Source organism: Peromyscus leucopus, chromosome 1 (genome assembly GCF_004664715.2).
Source record: "Peromyscus leucopus breed LL Stock chromosome 1, UCI_PerLeu_2.1, whole genome shotgun sequence".
Classification (NCBI taxonomy): domain Eukaryota; kingdom Metazoa; phylum Chordata; class Mammalia; order Rodentia; family Cricetidae; genus Peromyscus; species Peromyscus leucopus.
In genome coordinates this window covers 30,316,168-30,335,696 of record NC_051063.1, presented here as the reverse complement: position 1 = coordinate 30,335,696, position 19,529 = coordinate 30,316,168, and the positions used below count along the sequence as shown (strand labels likewise).

The following is a 19,529-nucleotide window of genomic DNA, read 5'->3' as shown; positions in this document are numbered from 1 at the left end:
ACACTACACATACCCACACTACACATATACCACACACACATCCCTCATACACCACACACACTACATACATACACATACACCCACACCACACACACCCCACACTCACCCCCTCTACACATACACACAAACATACAGATTCTATTTTAAACTCTGGTGTGGGTATTGCTGAAGACTTTGGAATTTATTGTGAGCAGAATGGAGAGCTCTTTGGGGTTTGGGGACCCCAAATGATGTTTTCAGATAGTCACACTGGCTGGGACACTAGGGTGGAGGCTAGTGCCCAGCTAGACCAGAGACAGTTCTGTTCAAAGCTGCTGGGATGTGCTTGGGCACGCTGGGGCGTGGCGGCTTGCTGGGGCATGTCGGGGCACAGGGGCATGGCTGGACCTGAGGTATGTTGTGAAGGCAGAGCCGCTGAGTCAGGTTGGATTGGGAGGGGAGAATGGAGGATTTGGGCCCGGACCCTAGAGTGAACGGTGGTGCCGTGCCCTAACGCAGCAGAGATGAAGACAAGATATTTGAAAGAACGCCGGTTCCATCTCTGCCCCTTTCCTGCTAACTGAACCTCTTTGCTGATGCTTCTCCACTCTGGCTAGCACCTGAATTCCTTGGGCAGCTTTTGAGAATGACTATTGTTGGGCCAGAACAGTGGAGGGGGGACAGGAAGGCCACATCTGAGAAGCCCCCTTCTGTATGCCAAGGGATAACTGGGTACTGGGTGAGAAGTTTGGCCTCCATGGGTTTAATAAGACTGGAGAGTTTGGCACTAGTGAAGTTTGAAGCGCGATGACTTTCTGGTTCTGTTTGGCTGAATTTCAACAGTGGGTTAATTCTCTTCACATCACGAACTACCTCATCTTCATTAATTTTTAAGATATTTGTCCCTTTGTGTCGGGGGCTGGGCACATATGCATGCCATGGTATACGTGTGGAGGTCAGAGGAGAACCTGCAGCAGTCGGTTTTTCCTTTCCACCATGTGGGTCTCAGGGATCAAACTCAGGTCATCAGGCTTGGCATGAGTGCCCTTACCCACTGAGCTTCTCACTGGCTCTTAAACAAACAAAGAAACAAACATTTGTTTGCCGTATTCCAAAAAGATTCTCATTGTTATCTCTTCTTATGACCTAGGGTCGTCCCGAATACCATTTTGTCCTGGGCATTAGTGGTGACGCCCTCTGGACAACGAGGGATTCTGGCTGCGTCTCCTCCACGTATCGCTGGCCTTGGGCTCTTGTATCCCATCTCAATGTTCTGCTGCCACTGGCCGTCCTTACGTGCTTTTCTCTTTCTCACTTCAGACAGCTTTCTCTCGTTTGCTAACTGGTTGCTTTTAAGAAATTAATATTAAACTTAAAAAAACAAATAGAAAGGAATGTGTGACAAAAGAAGATACATTAGGAATGTATGTATACATTTGTGTGTGCAACTATGTAAAGAATTCCCATAGTTACAGAGTTTTGTTCTTTCTTATCAACTATGACTTCCAGAAAAGCCAGTTGAGTCCCTTAGCATTCTGTCTTGAATACGAGCTGATTGGTTTTAGGATGAGGATTTTAGCACAGCGTGGCCCACAGCTGGGCTTCCTTGAGAACTTCCTGAGTTTACTTCTCAGTCTCACCGGGACAGATGAGGTTGCTACGAAGTGACTTCTGGGTCAGTGGGATGGTTCTGTGGTCCAGGAGTTAGGTAGGCAGGAAGAGAGAGGCCATGACATCAGCTGTTGGACTTTCTCCCCAGGTGGGACGAGCTGCTCACACTGGCCAGTGAGCCAAAGGACCAGCATGTGCTGCTGGCTGAGCAAGCGGAGGATGCCACCAACGGCCTCCTCAGCACCCTCAGCGGCTCGGCGCTCTGCACCTCCGCGGACGCAGGTAGGACTGGGCAGCCTGCGTGGGAACGGCCTTGACCCCAGTGAACTCAGGGCTCCTGAGGCAAGGCCTCCCAGGAAGGTCAGTAAGAGAGGCAGGCAGGCCTGTCCTGGGCACTCTGTTCTGTCTCCCTGTGGCTGGCCTTGTGGGTTTCCACTTGTATCTATGGGATAAGAGGAACCTGGGTTTAGGGTCAGACTTGGTAGGGCTCTCTCTCCTGTTGGGGAGAAAGAACCGAGTCCGCACCCCGTCCTTGGCTGCATGGAGGAACTCAGGGTGGTTTTGAGCTTAGGACTCCTGTTGGGGTCAATCCCAGAACTAGAGGAACACCCATTAGAAAGTACTTGTGTGCATGCTCCATGTGGAGTCCTGGCCAGAGGGAATCCTGAAACTGCCTCACTTTGGTGCTCTGCCCCCAAGAGAGGCCACAGGTTCCACAGTGAGGGGTAGAGTAGGACCCCACAGCAGACACCCTAGAGAGCAGGGACAGAGGCAAGCAGCATCCCTTATCTTACTGGGAGGGGACTGTCTTCTGACACAGATTGCAGGGTGGAAGCTCACCCCTGTGAGCGCAAGACCCTGGAGACCGTCAGGGAACTTGCTGGCCATGCCCTGTGCTGGAGGGGATCGAGGCAGGCGGATGCTGTGCTGGCTGTGCGATGTCCCTTTTACAGGTTTGTCCACATGGTCTGGGGCGGAGACATGGCATGGGGTCCATCCCTGTGATTCTGAGTGCGCTAAAGCTGCAGGGAGATCAGGACTCTGGGTTCTGATGCTGGACAACTTGTAACAGAAAAGTAGGAGACATAGGAGGAGGCCAGGGATGGACTCTGAGGAACAGGGAGGACACGTGCTGTAGGTCTGTCCATCTCCCGAACACTTACCATGCCTGCCTTGGGGGCTGCAGGTAGGGTGGGGGTAGTGTTGCACTGGAAATAGAAGCCAGGGAGAGCCTGGAGGGGGAGATAGGGACAATCCACATGCAAGTTCCGTGGACATAACAAAGCCTGGGGGATGGTGTCACACACACACACACACACACACACACACACACACACACACACACACACACACACGCCCACGTGCTTTCTAAACCTTCAGAGTTTTCTAAGCAGAGAGATTTGGACCTCTATGAGGCCAACAAGAGCAGACTGAGTCTGGGGAGATTTTTCTTTGAGCAGTGGGCAGTTTAATGAACTTATTATTCCAGCAACTTCCCAAGGTCTCCCTTGACGTGTTCTATCAGTGTCCTTCAAGTCTTACCCCTCCCCCACCCCAACCCCTCCCCCGGGAGGTCCTATCGCAGAGGCTCCTGTGAGCCTGTCTCCAGGTAGGCAGCCTTCACAGGGCCTTCACAGAAGGAGTCCTGTTCAGAGAGTGGCCAAGGCCCTAAGCCTCCTGAGGTGAGGCCATGTCAGAGGCTGCGGCCTGCCAAGAGGAGGCGTTCTACCCAGCAGTCAGGAACACTTTCTGCCGTGGCAGAGCACTCGGGGGAGGGTGGAGCCGTGAAGGCATGGCTTTGGAGTCAGATGGCCACTGTTCCCATCCCAGGCTCGTGCTACTTCGGCTCAGTATGAAGGGGACAGCTAACATGTGGCTGTCCCAAGAACGGTGGCTTCGTGTTACCGTGGAATGCTAGTTTTCGAGAGGACTCAGGAAAACATCAAGTGTGGTGTTTTTCAAATCCTCTTTGAGCTTTGGGGTCTTTTGTGGACACTGGTCTAGATGTAAGGAAGCAGCCGGGTGAAGGGACAGGGCTGGGATGCTGGGGGTGGGTGGCCTGGCATCAGGGTTACTCAGGCCCTCATCATCATCAGAGCTCCACAAAACTCAGCTCAGAACTACAGAGAGAAGAGGGAACTGAAGACCAGAAGGAATACGCCTGGTCACATAGCCAAATCCAGACCCAGATTCCCAGAATTCCCCCTCCCTGCACTGTGAGCTTCTTGTAATGGTGATGGTGATGATAAATCTGTTCCCAGTGGGGAGTTTTGCTCACATACATTTCTAACTTGTTTGCTCATTTTTTCAAGACAGGGTTTCTCTGCATAGCCCTAACTGTCCTGGAACTCACTCTGTAAACCAGGCTGGCCTCAATCTCAGAGGTCTCCCGAGTGCTGGGACTAAAGGCGTGCACCACTATGCCCAGCTACATTTCTAACTTTTGATATGACACCTAGTTAATAACCTTTTTTTTTTGAGAATGGAGGGAGAGGTTCTGGTAGTTTGAAACATTCCCTAGTTAGGTACCAAGAAGGAAATGTGCGTTTACGCTACGATCTCCGGCACCTTTGGCCATCCTACCGCTGTGTTTCCTTGACTTGTAGCTGGAGGAGAGTGTTCCAAACGCACCCTGCCACCTGCCATAGGACCATCTGCCCAGGTATGATGTGACTCTTGGAGCCCCCAGCTCTCTGTGAGGCCAGTTTATAAAGGGACACTGACAGTCCTGAGCAGAGGTGGGGTTGGTATGAGTTCCAGGGCAAGAGGGATGGCGGTTAGTGGCCAAGGAGTGCGTCCTGCTATACTTAATCTTCATCTGCTTGATGGCATATTTTCACTGAGAACTGACTGACTGGTGGCTTGGAATTATTCCCCTTAGCCCAAACACTTTTCATCAATGAGAAACACCCTGAGTATCAGAAAGACAAATGGCCTCACATTTGTTTAGCATTATCTAGAATTAAACTTGGGGCTAGACACCTGAGTGGTTTTCATCTCTGTCAAGTGGAGGTGAAGTTTACAGTATCGCTCTCCCACTATGTGACGTAGAAGGCCTCATTCCTGGATCCTACTGAGATCCAGGTTTACAGTATTCCTCTTCCACTATGCGCCATAGAAGGCCTCGTTCCTGGATCCTACTGAGATCCACTAGGTCTTGCTTTATCACTGTAAAGTCCCACACAGGAAGAACCATTAAGCATCATTCACCATGGTCCCCGGTGTGTTCCCCATGAAGAGGTGTCCTATAAGGAAACATCGTCTCTGAGTGTTGTGTGTCTTTTGTGGGCTTGCCTCACCCAGTGAGATAAGGAACACGGACAGCAGTTTTCAGGCAGGGAGGGGAGGTTCCCAGCCTGGGTCAGGCAAGCCCCTTGGCACATCCTTTCAAAGTGTTGAAGCCCCAACGTCCTGGTCTCTGATATGGAGGAGAAACTGACACCGAGGCCATGGCTGTGGAGAAACTGTGGACCCCGAGTGACCCGAGCTTGAGTCTCTGTTCTGCCCCACGCAGTCACCTGACTTTGAGCGAGAGACTTCTGCTCAAGGAGCTGCAGCTTCCTGTCTGCAAATGGAGGTTGAACAGCAGTTTTCTTGTCTTAAGGTGGCTGTGAGGATGAGATGAGGCCTTGCTTGGGTTGTGGTTAGCCCAGGTCTCGTCCCCATGACAGATGTTCAATTCAAATCTCTGTGGCTGTAGTTCCTGAGCCCCCAGAGTTCCCCACAATGCCCAAGCTGCTAGGACAGCAGGCCAAGGAGAGTGCACAGAATTTGCCTCAGCAGTTTCTGTCATTGAAAAGTCTAGCCTTTAACCACAGTGATGTAGCCAGCAAATGATGATATACTAATGTTTTTAAGGAAAAAATTGCCAGCTTCAATGGCAATACACCGAGCTGTTCCCTAAGCTCACACTAATGCCTGAAGATCCTTCCTGTTCTCTGTGACACTGGGAGGAAGGGCATGGGGTTTAAACTGCATTTCAATAACTGATGAGGAGCAAGGAACTCGGGGAATTAGGGACCCCAGAGTACCGTTGATCCGACACTTTAGAACGGCCCAACTTTGATTACACTGTGCTTTCCTGTGCTCCACACCAGCCCTGAGGAGGCATCCTTCCCAATCTGCACTTTGCATTCTAAAGCAAATTACTACACCAGGACATCCCATGGGTTAGTGTGCTTTATGTCCACTGATAACATCCTAGGAAAAGTATGAGGACAGTGAAGGCTGTGGGGGTGAATCAACGTGCCCATGGAAGTAGAGGCTGCTGCATTCATCACTGGGTGGCCTGACTGCAGTGTGATGAAAACTCATCGCTCTTCTGGCCGGAGGCAGAAGCCTTAGACAACCATAGGGAGTTCTTTAATAGAGAAAGGGGCCCATCAGCCCACAGCCATGCAGTTTCTACCTTGATGTTACTGAGATCACCGTCCTTAGTAAACTCAAGTGAAACACAAGTTAGTCAATATGGCCCCCCTGGGCCTTTTCAGCAGCCTTTAGATAATGATGGCCAGTATCCTAATACCACAGCGGGAGCACAGCTCCATAGACTCGTCCTTGAGGCTCTAATTGTCTTGGGCCTTGCCAAGGTCTTCTAACTGTACCCAGACCCTCTTCTAGGTATTTGGTTCTTTCTTGGGTGCTCTCCTGTAGATGGTGCAGGCAGGGACCTCCCTTCAGTCAGTACTCCCCACTCTGTGCCTGTGTTCTTGGCTTTTAATGAGTATTTCTCTGGTAGGCCCCTGTGACTCCCAGCCCTGCCAAAATGGAGGCACATGCATCCCAGAGGGTGTGGATAGGTACCACTGCCTCTGCCCGCTGGCATTCGGAGGGGAAGTCAACTGTGGTATGTATACCTGGGATTCCCAAGATGGACTCCCTGGGGGTAGTAGGGCCTGGGTTCGCCCTTCTTGTCCCCTGCTAGCTGCTGGGTGGAGAGCAGCCCTTTCGAGCCTCCTTCTTTCCCGGTAGCCCACTGATCTGTCATATAGCGCAGCCTCAGATACTCCACGATTAATCCAGACGGTGGCAGAGCTCTTGAGTGTCTGCTGCCTGATGTCTGAGCACGTCTGTGGCCCCTTTCCTATCTCCTACCAAAGAGGAGCAAGGAGCGCTGACTTCTTTTGTGTTAAAGCCATGAAGTGAAGGTTCTGTGAGCCGCAGCTCATGGAGGCGTGTGTGCAGGGGAGGGCAGAGTTTAGGTAAGCTTTATGTGAGGCGCCCAGCACGGGGTGAGAGCTGGTAAGCACCTTTTACAAGCATGCTGCTGCCGCTGTCGGCAATCCCTATGGGACAAGTGAATCTCGTACCTCAACCCTACTCAAAGTCAGTCCAGGATGACAGCTGCACATGTAAAAAGCAGAACAGGGAAGCTTCTAGAAGAAATGTAGGAACGTATTTCCGTGATCTTAAAAGCTGGCAAAGCTATCTCGGCACTTGAAGGGCACTAACCACATGGGGGATAGGGTCAGAGGGTAGGTGCATTTTGCTTTACGAAAAGCAGTTGTACTGCGTGCCTCAGCGGAGGCTGGAAGCAGCAGTCTACCTCTGTCTCTTCTGTCTCTGTCGTGAGCACGGGACACTTACTCCAGGGGCGCCAGTCTCTCCCCTCCAGGGTCTTCCTGGGAGGTTCCTTGTGCTGGAAGTGGTCTGGAGGCGTCTCAGGTGGGGCTGGTCTGCACACTGCAGTGGCCCTAGATGACGATGGTCTGTACTGCTGTGGTTCTGACAGCCCCGAAGCTGAGCCTGGAGTGCAGGATCGAAGTCCTCTTCCTGCTGGATAGCTCTGCGGGCACCACTCTGGAGGGTTTCCAGCGGGCCAAGGCCTTTGTGAAGCGCTTCCTGCAGGCCGTGCTGAGTGAGGACTCCCGGGCCCGCGTTGGGGTGGCCAGTTACAGCAGGGATCTGGTGGTGGCCGTGCCTGTCGGGGAGTACCAGGATGTGCCAGACCTGGTCAGGAGGCTCGACAGTGTTCCCTTCCGTGGTGGCCCAGCCCTGACTGGCAGTGCCTTGCTGCAGGTGACAGAGCATGGCTTTGGGACTGCCAGCAGGACAGGCCAGGACAGGCCACGCAGAGTGGTGGTTCTGCTCACTGAATCACACTCACAGGATGACGTGGCTGGGCCAGCAGACCACGCAAGGGCTCGGGAGCTACTCCTCCTGGGCGTGGGCAGTGAGATCGTGCAGGCGGAGCTAGAGATCATCACAGGCAGCCTGAAGCACGTGATGGTCTACACAGACCCTCAGGACCTATTCAGCCAGATCCCGGAGCTCCAGAGGAGGCTGTGCAGCCAGCCACAGCCAGGTAAAGTTGTGCAGCCTGACCTAGGGCTGGCGTGTCAGCAGGCAGGGAGGGCCATCTTTCTTCTGGGCACCACTAACCATTGTTTTCTCTAGTGCTTGGGCTGGGGACTAGAATCATAGTCGCATGGCCAGCAGGGACTGAGTGTAGCACTCTGTGGGGACTTCCTGTGAGGACTAGAGAAGACAAGCCACACATACCCTCAGCATGTCCAAGCACTCTGCCCATCACTGCTACTTACTAATTATGCTTTGATCACTGTGTTTAGTCCCCAGGAGTTCTGAGTCCACCAAGCCTGCGTGAGAACAGTGGCTTCTTCCTGGCCTCTCTGATGGTAGCTCATTAAAGAGAAATGCATTCTTGGGACATATGCATGTGTACACATGCGCACACAAAGCGAACATTTTCTAAGACAATGCCTACCCTGTCTACCTGGCATGTGCTGTGGCACTTTTCTGTTCTATTCTGTTTCGTTACCCACAGGGCTGATTTTGTGAGCAGCAGTCAGAGGGAGAGTGGCAGCCCTGGGAGCGGGCATGTGCATGCAGGGGCGGGGCTAGAACCAGAGACATCAGAGCTGGAACATCCTTAAGAGGGCACTTCAGTGCTCCCCGAGAAGCTGAATGGACGCAACTGCACAGGGCACTTAGAATCCCAGACCGTGTTACTGTCCCCAGAGGTGAAAGTCCTCACTTCTGTAACAGTGATGAGGACCGCCATGCCCAGTCCTATCCTGTCCCTCTAGGCCAGCCTCCTACGGCAAAATGATTTGGGTTTTAAGTATAGTTGCAGATATATGGAAGAGATGTGCCAATTACAGAGGGTTCCTGTGTTTGTTCCGTCACATTAGAGTGGATCGTTGTTACCATGAACAGACCGAGACTGATGAGCTATCACTTGGTTCAGTCCACCTTTGCTCAGATGTCTCAGCTATTACCTGAAATCGTCTTGTCCCGGAATGCCAGCAGTGCCCTTTGCCCGGGACAGTTAGTAGACCTGTCTCCTCAGACTTCTGTGTGTGGCAGTTTCTATATTTTCCTTATGTCCAGTGTGGTTTTTAAGAGCCAATAAATCAGGCTACCAGACCCTCTGACTCCGTATTTAAACCTTCCCAGTGGTTCTCTGTGCATCTGGAAGCAACCTGAGCCCCTTCTGCTGGCTTCTGAGAACTTCCTCTTTGGCTGTTGCAATCTCCACCTCCCCCCCCCACTGGAAGATGGAGGAAGATGCCTCCCCACTTAGAGACACCACACCTGTGAGCTTCAGCTTTCTCCTCCAGAGCTAGTAGAAACGTCACCTCCCCAGGCATCCCCAAGTCACAGCTTGTCCTGCTGTCCCCTCTGGCCCTTTCCCACTTCCCCTACTGTGTTGCTGACTCTGTTGTACATACATGTTCATTTCCCATCCACACGCCATAGATCACCAGTCCGTAGAGGGCGGGCATCATAATATTAGCGTCCTGTGTCCCAGAGGCAGCACATGCTGTAGGGAGCAGGGAAAGAACTGCAAGAGCAGCCATTGGGGTCTCCAAAAGGATTCCATGTGCTGGAGGCTTCTCTCAGATCAGAGGTGAATGGCCTGAGTCAGCAGGTGGTTGACTTTGCCGTCTCGTGGCTTCCGTGTTGAGGTCCAAGGTCGCCATTTGTCAGCCAGCGAGAAGGAAAAGGGGGGGGGGGGCACAAGGCAAGCGGCTTCCACTTGCACATGTTAGCATTTATAGTTTCAAACTTGGGAAGCACATTCCACTAGATGGAGACTACCGCACGGCCATGTCTGGTGGCCAGGGAGACTGGGAAATGGCACCAAAGTGGCCTCTTGCATTCACGCTTCTATTTTAGAAGGGTGAGCTATGGTTATGAGGAGAGTAGGTACGACATGGCAGTCAGCACCCTGGCTGACCTCACCCAGTCCAGAACAGTCCCTGCTCTACCAGCCAGGTCCAGGCAAGGGACCGCTTCTCTTTGCTCCTCCAGGCTGCCAAGCACAGTCACTGGACCTGGTGTTCCTGCTGGATGCCTCTGCCTCAGTGGGACCTGAGAACTTTGCTCAGATGCAGACCTTCATCAGGAAATGCACCCTCCGCTTTGATGTGAACCCTGATGTGGCACAGGTTGGCCTGGTGGTGTACGGCAGCCAGGTGCAGACAGCCTTCGGGCTGGACACCCATCTTACCCGTGCCGCCGTGTTGCGGGCCATGAGCCAGGCCCCCTACCTCGGGGGGGTGGGCTCTGCTGGCACAGCCTTGCTGCACATTGATGACAAGGTGATGAGTGTCCAGAGGGGCGCCCGCCCTGGTGTCCCCAAAGCTGTGGTGATGCTCACGGGTGGGAGTGGGGTAGAAGACGCAACTGTCCCTGCCCAGAAGCTGAGAGACAATGGCATCTCAGTCTTGGTTGTGAGCGTGGGGGCTGTCCTCAGGGAGGCAGTGCGGAGGCTCGCTGGTCCCCGGGACTCCCTGATCCATGTGGCAGCTTACTCGGACCTACGGTACCACCAGGACGTGCTCATTGAGTGGATATGTAGAGGTGAGTGGGAGGGAGACACTCCCTTAGAGATGTCTGAGCCGTGACACATGTCGTTACGAGGAAGACAGCTTCCTGGTCCTCATTTGCCGTGTGTCTGCTTCTAACTCCGACAGTCCACAAAGTCCCAGGTGTATTATACATTTAATATTATACATTTAAGGGTCCAAGGATCCAGTCTCATCAATCACGTGATAAGCTGTTGCTTCAGGACCAAGGGAGACGCTCTGGTGTTAATTCAGTTGCACGGCCTTTAAGATTGAACTAGGATTGCTTAGGACAGGGGCCTTTGGATCTGACCCAGGCTTGGGCACATTCTCCTCTGCAGAAGCCAAGCGGCCAGTCAATCTCTGCAGACCCAGCCCATGCATGAATGAAGGCACCTGTGTCCTAAAGAATGACAGTTACCGCTGCGAGTGTCGGGGTGGCTGGGAAGGCCCCCACTGTGAGAACCGTGAGTGGGTCCCTGCTCTTCAAGCGTGGATGGGGTTGGTCTCCTTAGTCCTGCTGAGTTCTATAGACTTGGAAGAAGGCAGGTTGTGCCATTCAGTCATTTGATCCTTCTGTACGAAACATTTGGAAGGGTCTTACGTATCTCAGGCATTTTTTTTTTTTTTTAAGAGTAGGAGATCCAGGCTAAGACAGATCTGCCCTTATGAAGCCTCCATTCTAGTGGGGGGACAGAACCAGTAGTGCGTCAGTACAGTGCACTGGTAGTATTGGAATGTGACATTAGTCAGGTGCACTGGAAACAAGCATGACATCAGGGAGGCGGGCATTGGTTAGGAGCATGAGGATAGTGTCACGGGATGTGGGACCAGAGGCATGTAGGTGGGTGACACTGTGGTAGCTGGTGTCCATTCTTGAATATCTCCATTTGTTTGGTGACATGAGAACAGCCTGTTGGCTGGGACTGAGGTACTGGAGCTTTGAGAGGAAAGGAGCTTTGAGGAGAGCTGGGTGACAGACCCGGGAGACAGCAGCACCCAAGCCTCCTCTTCTTAGACCAGGCAGAAATCAAGACGACCCTGGGTTATGGGTTTTCAGCCCTGGGCACACACTGGCTTCCAGTGGCAGCTGAGGAGGAGGAGGTATGGGCAGTGGGATGGGGGTCTGATCTAGTGCCTTTCACTGGCTGAGGGGAAGACTCTAACACCCTCTCTTTCCCAGGCGTCTTGAGAGGAGATGCCCCCATGGCACGTAGCTCCCGCCAAGAGCCCACCGGAGGACGGCAGCCAACCCCCCAGCAAGCTCCTGGGCATCTCAGGATCTGAAAGGCACTGTCTGCGGCCCGGTGCACCTCCTGGGGGTTCTGGAGCATCTGCTTCCAGCTCTGAGCAGAGCTGTCCTGCCCACCAGCCTCTGCCACAGAGGACCGTGCTGCTTGGGACAGCAGCTGCTGCAGCTGTCCGTCACTATGGTGATGTTGGAAACTGCTAATGTGTCAGTATTTACCTCCTGTACCGTTTGTCACTTTTCCTGAGGATAAGAAAGAGGCCAGGGAGCTTGATGGCCTGCTGGAGGGCCACTTTGACCATCACAGATGCTAGAGAGACTACTGCAAGGTAGTAATGCCTGGAGGAAGACATCTGCCGGAGCGTACCATGCAGTGATGGTTTTGACACGAAAGGTGGACTTCTCCTTTTCCCAAAAGAGAACTCCTATGGATTTAGTTTGAAAGGGGATTATGTGCCATTTGTGAGGTTTTCTGGTGACCAGATCTGTGTGTGGGAAAGACCTGGGAAGGTCTCAGACAGCAGTTTGACCAATTAGCCAGTTTGTATATAGGGAAGGGGCGTTCTGTGCAAAGGGTTCTCCTGTGGTGGTATTGTATTGTGTTCCCCAAAATATTGTGTACCTTAATAAACTTATCTGGGGTCAGAGAACAGACAAGCCACTAGGTAGGCAGTGATAGCACACACCTTTAATCCTAGCATTCCAGAGATAGAAATCCCTCTGGATCTCTGTGAGTTCAAGGCCACATTGGAAATAGCCAAGCATGGTGACACACGCCTTTAATCCCAGAAAGCCAGCCTTTAATCCCAGGGAGTGGTGGTAGAAAGAAAAAAGATATATAAGGCGTGAGGATGAGAAACTAGAGGCATTTGGCTGGTAGAGCTTTTGGCTGGTTAAGCATGTGGCTGGTTAAGCTTCAGGCTTTCCAGCAGCAATTCAGCTGAGACCCATTCCGGATGAGGACTCAGAGGCTTCCAGTCTGAGGAAACAGGACCAGCTGAGGAAATGGCAAGGTGAGATAGCTGTGGCCAGTTCTGTCTCTCTGATCTACCAGCATGGACCCCAATAACTCGCCTCGGGTTTGATTTTATTAATAAGAATTTTTAAGATTCATCCTACATCTGGCGCCCAACGTTCGTGTTGCGAATTCATGAAAAAGCTGTTTGCCTGTGGCCTTGTGAGCCCCAGCTCAGGCCCAAGCTACACTCAGGCAGTTGTGGTGGCACACACCGGTAAGATTTGCTGAAGGAGACAGAGGCAGAAGGATCCCAAGTTTGAACCGGCCTAGGAGGCTTGGGAGAAGCTTTGGCCCGGACTGAACCACAAACAGTGGTGGGACCATGGAAGCAGTGGCTACTGCTCCACATTGCCAGCTCCTTCTCATCATGTTGGTGACTGCGGTGATGCTGCTACCTGGAACAAAGGATTTACTGCTGCTGGTTCAGAGAAGAATTGCCAGGACCATCGTGTTACAAGAAAGCATCGGCAAAGGTCAGTTTGGAAAAGTTTGGCAAGACAAATGGTGGGGAGAAATTGTTGTGAAGATTTTCTGTTCTAGGGAAGAATGTTCATGGTTCCGAGAGACAGACATTTATCAGACTGTGATTGCTCCAAACCACAGAGGAGGCAAAAAAAAAAAAAAAAAAAAAAAAAAAAAAAGTCTGCATGAAACCATGACCATGCCTAACAGTGACTTTGAAATCTTCAAAAAGATGACAGGATCCTACAACGATGATTCCACATGGACTATGATAAAGCCATTAAGCTGATTAACACCATGAAAGAATCGACTTTGGACTACAAACTGGTCAGGACAATTTCGAGAGGACTAGTTGAGATGATTCAGCCTGACAGACTACTTGACCAAGGACTTGAAACAAGCCCTGAACTTTCCTATTATGCAGAGACTGGACAAATGATACAGGACTTGATGATTAACCCCAAAATTTTCTTTTCAAGATTCCCTAAAGATATCTTCACCCCTAGAAAGCAAAAAGAAAAAGAGAATATAGATATGAGATAGATCATCGAATCTACTCTGAGAAAAAAGATAAAGAAATAATAGGATAAATAGGTGGATCATCGAATCTACACTGAAGAAAAAGGGGAAGATATAAAAATGACAAAAGGTAGACTAATGAATCTATTATGAAAAGAAAAAGGAGAAAATATGGATATAAGATAAAAAGGGAGATTATGGAATCTACTTTAAAAAAGGAACTACTTGTTTTAAATAAGATAAGTAATACAAATTTTTTGGTCTGAGTTTATCAGATGTTACTGGACTGGACATTGTTAATATATATATAATGGAAGTTTTATCTGAATCTGTCAAATGTTAATGAACTAGATATCATTAATGTAAATTTTGTCTGTATATATTGTATATACTTATTAGATAGTTTTTCTTGTATTAGTTATAAGCTTTCTTTAATTTTAGACAAAAAGAGAGGAGATGTGGTGGTATTGTATTGTGTTCCCCAAAATATTGTGTACCTTAATAAACTTATCTGGGGTCAGAGAACAGACAAGCCACTAGGTAGGCAGTGATAGCACACACCTTTAATCCTAGCATTCCAGAGATAGAAATCCCTCTGGATCTCTGTGAGTTCAAGGCCACATTGGAAATAGCCAAGCATGGTGACACACGCCTTTAATCCCAGAAAGCCAGCCTTTAATCCCAGGGAGTGGTGGTAGAAAGAAAAAAGATATATAAGGCGTGAGGATGAGAAACTAGAGGCATTTGGCTGGTAGAGCTTTTGGCTGGTTAAGCATGTGGCTGGTTAAGCTTCAGGCTTTCCAGCAGCAATTCAGCTGAGACCCATTCCGGATGAGGACTCAGAGGCTTCCAGTCTGAGGAAACAGGACCAGCTGAGGAAATGGCAAGGTGAGATAGCTGTGGCCAGTTCTGTCTCTCTGATCTACCAGCATGGACCCCAATAACTCGCCTCGGGTTTGATTTTATTAATAAGAATTTTTAAGATTCATCCTACATTCTCCCGTGTGGTTGGTCTGGGTGCTGCACAGTAAGACCTCCAGGGGGCTTCTTTTCAGAGTTTATTTAGGAGAAGTGAGTGGTAGTGCATTGCTGTCCTCATTTTTAGTGGTGGCAATGAAGGGCGGACTTCACAAACTCAGCCACTGAGGGCGAGGGGTGACTGGGAGGTTAGCTTTCAATGCTCACCGGCTTTGCCTTACATGCTTCTCCAGCCCAGTCTGTTGCGGGACTTTTCAAGAGAGATTCGTCATCCATGCACCCAGAGCACCTGTATCTGTGTGGCAAACTAGGCACCTAACCGTGGCACTCACGTGGGTTTCCCCCTTGCTTGTGCTGTTTGGAGCTGGGTTTTCAGGGGGAGCGCTGCAGAGCTCTGGAAGCACTTGAGAAGCGCTGGTAATGACGGGATGTGACCTGCAGCCTGTGTGACGTAGGCTCCCAGTATGAGACTTCCTCACCATTGCGGTGTTCTGTGGGTCAGTCTGGCTGGCTGAGACACTGCTCTCTGCAAGTCTGCAGTATGCTTTTCCTTCACATTTAGACCGTGGGTGTGAACAGTTACGTACTGTTAGGTTTCGACCAGTGAATCGGTTTTTTGACTCCCTGGATAAGATTTGTTTTGTGATATGTGGACATTTTCATATCGGAGCAGTGCTAATTTTATCACGGAATGCCTGGATTTCCCAAACTTTCACACTGTTATAGTCATAGTATTTTCTTATAAAATCTTGCCAGTGTCTGTATTTAAGGCTTCCTAGTCAATTTTGCTATTCCATTTGCTTAGGTTATCTTATTTCTTAAATTGCAGTAGCATGTTCAAGGAGTCAGAATTTGGTCTTGTTGATTTTTAAATATAAAATAAATACATTTATGGTCCAAATTTCCTTAATCATTGCATAAGCAGCCTTCTGCATATTGGTGTGTTTCTTTTTCCCAAGAGCCTGTTTAACTTCCAGAGGTTTGGCTTTCAACTGTTTGCATGAAATTAGCCTCTGGAGCATTTCCTGTATATTTGGTACCTTATTAGTTATACAGCAATTAACTCTTTCAGCTGGATTAAGGATACTTACAGTGTCTTACTAGGCTACCCTATGCAGCTCTGCCAGTCTTTCCAGTGTGCATTCAAATTCATTGTGTAAATAATCAAGACCTTTGCCCAGTGTCATGCCATGAAATACAAGGGAAACCCAAAATATAATGAATGTTTTATTTAAAAAAATCTAACTCACCACTTGATAAAGGTCACCAAGTGTTTATGACACAGGAAATAAATGCCCTGGGATTAGAAAGACAATATGCATAAAAACATTTAGCCTTCAGGAACCAGTGTTCGCTAACTGATTCTGAATGCCCAGAAATGGGGTGGGTGATAGATGAAATGTTTCAACCTGTGTTAATGCCATCACAGAGAGACAGCCCACAAAAGGTCAGCCCTGGCTGCCAATACTCTAACTCACCGCTGTTTTTCTTGCAAGAGGACCAGAAATTAAAAACATCTTTAAGATGGAAATGAAGAGGCCATTAACTAACTCTTTTCTTAAAAGTGGCCTGGCCACAGAACAGTCTGTAAACACAGGGAGTTTCCCTTATACAATACAGCATTTAAGAGTTTGTCTGTTAAAGGCGGTTGAATCAACTGCCGTGGACTTGGGGGAAAGTCCCTAGTGGGGTCAGTGTCTTAGCTTGGTTCCAAATATGTCCCTGTTACTGGTCTCCAGAGTTCACACCATTGGTGGCTAACACTCTTTAAGATCATCAAAGACCATGTAAGGGCCCACCAGTGTGGAGTCAAGGGTAATTTAACCCTTAATGTTGCCAGATAGAGGATAAAAGATAAGGGGTCAGAAGGCTAGATTTTCTTGTCACTCAAAGCCATGTGGCTATTTTTTCACTACTTAAAAATCTTGATAAAACAATAGATTGATGGATGAAATCTTAAAAAAGAAAAAGTACAATGTCTCATTGGCAGCCAGTAGACTTAGGTCTCCGGAGAAGCCGCCGCTGCTGCTGCATTCCCTTTGGCTTGAAGAGGAGACTGTGCCTTCCTCTAACCGAAGCTCCATTCACGACACCTCATTCCTTGCTTTTTCTTCTGCACAGACTCACCCTTCCTCAGAGCTGCTGTTTATCAAAGACTTGACCGAAGCAGGATTGTCACCAGGTCCACACTGACATAGAGTCTTTGGGTGATTCTTGTTTCCTAACTGGCTCCTTTCTTCTCCCATTCCTACAGTACCAAACATAAGCACATAAAAAAGAAAGTTATATCTCTGTAGCCACCTTCATAGATGTAGAAAAGGTAAGAAAAACTATAAGCTCAAAAGCAGCTGTAAGTACAGCTAACCTCATCCCTGTGTAGAGCACCTATGGAGAGATTTTGAGGCTGTGGTTCAGCCAAGTGTGGTGGTTGATTAGTGATGTCTGCAGTGGTAAGGGAGTAAGAGGCTCATGCAATGAAATGGATTTAATAGTTCACCATTGGCATGGGTGTTTGACCATATCACCAAGTGCACAGGACAGGAACAAAGAGCATCCTGGGCTTGTCAAAGTCAAGGCAGCTCTAGGCGCATGTCTTACTACACACACAAGTTAAGGATTAACAAGGCTTCTTGTTGAGTCCTTGGGCAAGAAACCATGCTATGGGAGTAGTGCCTGTTTTTACTTTAGTGAGCCTTTTGTCGCTGGCTTCTTTGGTTTTGGTGGTAGAAACCCTTTGGATTGAAACCATTTCAGTCACAGCCCACCCTGGAATCTACTGAGAGGTAGGGATGCCCTCGGGCTCATTGGGAAGAACACTTGAATTAAGTACCTTTCTGGTTAATCAGTGATGAAGTTTTCTCCTGAGAGCACACCTCTCACTCAGAGCTAGTGCCAAATGCCACAGTGTTCCATCTGCAGCCACGAGGCCCCACCTTACAGCACTTCCACTGGCCCCAGGGGTCAGGGCTGGCCACTTACCTTGGCTTTCTGCAGGACCGTGCCTTTGCCTGTGACCATGACTGAAAGAGGCCTGTTCTTGAGCACAGATGCAGAGTTGACTGGGGTGCAGTCTGGGGTGGGGTTGGGGGTGGCAGCTTTGGGCTGTGGCTAAAGAGGAGAACAAGGGCTGGGTCAAGAGCTTTGTACGTAGAAAGCCCACCCCTCCCAAGGTGTGTCCAGTGAGCCCGACATACAGCTCAGGGGAGCCACAGTGCCCAGCACTCACACGAGGGCTCATGTTGTCCAGGTGGGTGGTATCCACAGCAGTGCCCAGCGTCACAGGCCCAGCCTCAGCCTTCTTCAGGTTGTCCTTCACCTCCATGATACTGAGCTCAAGGTCCACACGCCTGCTCTCCTCCATCCGACACTCCTCCTCCACTTTCTTCAGCTTCTGCTCTAGGTTGGCCAGGACTCCCTTATCTGTAGAAGAATTAAACTTTCCAAGGCCAGGGGAACCAGTCTGCACAGAGTCAGGGTTTACATGCACCCCTTCATGTGGACCACAGGCCTGGATCTAACATAGAAATGTGGAAATGGGTCTTTCAACGTGTAGTAGACAGCCTTATAGAGCAGATTTGAGTGACTCTGTTCTCACAGGCTGAAGGAATCCTGAGGAAAGCTCTGCTCTCACAGGCAGACCTGAGTCTGAGCCCAAGGCCCTTCTGGGAGGTTCTAACCACTCAGTTCAAGCCTGAAAGCAACTTTACCAATGGTCCTTGGAGGGTGGCTGGGATGTTGTAACCCTGACCCATACTATTGCCTCTATCCTCTGGTGCTTCCAGCTTCCCAAGGCCTGAATGTGGTCTTCAGCCTTGGATCTCCTTGGCCCGGAGTTAAGAAATGATTACCTGCTAGAGCAAGTACAGCATCACCTATATTTAACACGGAGTCCCCAGCTCCACTTAAGAGCCACAGGAAACCTGAGGTGCTATTCTTAAGCCTTATGAGAGACGACCAACAGCCCTGGATGGATGACAAGCAGTAACAGAACCACTGTTTCAGAAAAATACACAGAGGAAAAGTTAACTAGTGGAGTGATGTTTGGGATTCTGAAATTAGTGTGTATATATACACTAATACACACACACACACACACACACACACACACACACACACACACACACACACGCATTATTTCTATCCAATATCAATACTTTAAAACCACTTTCTTCTCTGTGACTATAAGACCAAAGAATCCGTTTGCCAGGAGAATAAACCATAGTGAGGTTTCTTTTTCCCTATCTGGAATATCTATGTCAGAGAGCCGGGGAAGCCTAGACCCCTTCCTCAGAGTGCAGCTTGTGTATTTAGGGGTTCCAAGGACTGCTATGGTGAGCTCCAACACCTCGTGTCCTAACCTTCTGCTGTTGTGAGCTGGTGATGCCTAATCTTGATCACCAGTTTGACCAGAGAGAATGACACCCAGGAGATGAGGAAAGCATGCCTGTGGTGTGTCTGAGGTCATTCTCCGAGATGAGCTCATGAGGGCTTTCAACTAAGCAGTGGTTGAGTCCATTGATAGATTCAAGTTCGCCAGACTATTGGGGGATGATAGAACTGTGGGACGTAAAGTCTTGTTGGAAACAGTGAGCTCTCAGGACATGCCTTTGAAAGGTGTATTTTCCTTCTGTTCTACCATACTCAGAAACAGCCAAACAAACATGGACTAAAATAAAGCCTCCCTCCACCTCTTAGTTGTTTATTTCAGATATTACATCATGGCAATAAAAACCTGACATACCATATCTAAGAGTGCCGATCCCTAAAAACATGAGGAATCCCACTTACAGAGATGGAAGGAAACAGGAAGTGTCTGCCTACGGAGACGGGCTCTCTTTGGGGTTCAAGAAATAAACTGTGGTGACAGCTGCTGTGGTGGTCTGAATGAGAATGGCACCCGTGG

General features: G+C 49.7%; 2 protein-coding genes across 2 annotated transcripts in view; one reads left to right on the top strand and one right to left on the bottom strand.

The window, feature by feature from the left end:
* Window positions 1-12,225, top strand: part of Vwa2 (von Willebrand factor A domain containing 2) — a 39,475-nt gene extending 27,250 nt beyond the window's left edge. The window contains exons 7-14 of the mRNA XM_028875154.2: window positions 1,739-1,872; window positions 2,411-2,543; window positions 4,197-4,252; window positions 6,329-6,436; window positions 7,322-7,894; window positions 9,865-10,416; window positions 10,742-10,867; window positions 11,584-12,225. Coding sequence (XP_028730987.1) covers window positions 1,739-1,872; window positions 2,411-2,543; window positions 4,197-4,252; window positions 6,329-6,436; window positions 7,322-7,894; window positions 9,865-10,416; window positions 10,742-10,867; window positions 11,584-11,687 — 1,786 coding nt within the window. The 3' untranslated portion in view covers window positions 11,688-12,225. The remainder of the gene's footprint in view (window positions 1-1,738; window positions 1,873-2,410; window positions 2,544-4,196; window positions 4,253-6,328; window positions 6,437-7,321; window positions 7,895-9,864; window positions 10,417-10,741; window positions 10,868-11,583) is intronic.
* A 3,615-nt stretch (window positions 12,226-15,840) lies between these two features.
* Window positions 15,841-19,529, bottom strand: part of Afap1l2 (actin filament associated protein 1 like 2) — a 99,662-nt gene continuing 95,973 nt past the window's right edge. The window contains 3 exon segments of the mRNA XM_037205879.1: window positions 15,841-16,874; window positions 17,606-17,734; window positions 17,853-18,046. Of these exon segments, the coding sequence (XP_037061774.1) occupies window positions 16,848-16,874; window positions 17,606-17,734; window positions 17,853-18,046 (350 nt within the window). The 3' untranslated portion in view covers window positions 15,841-16,847.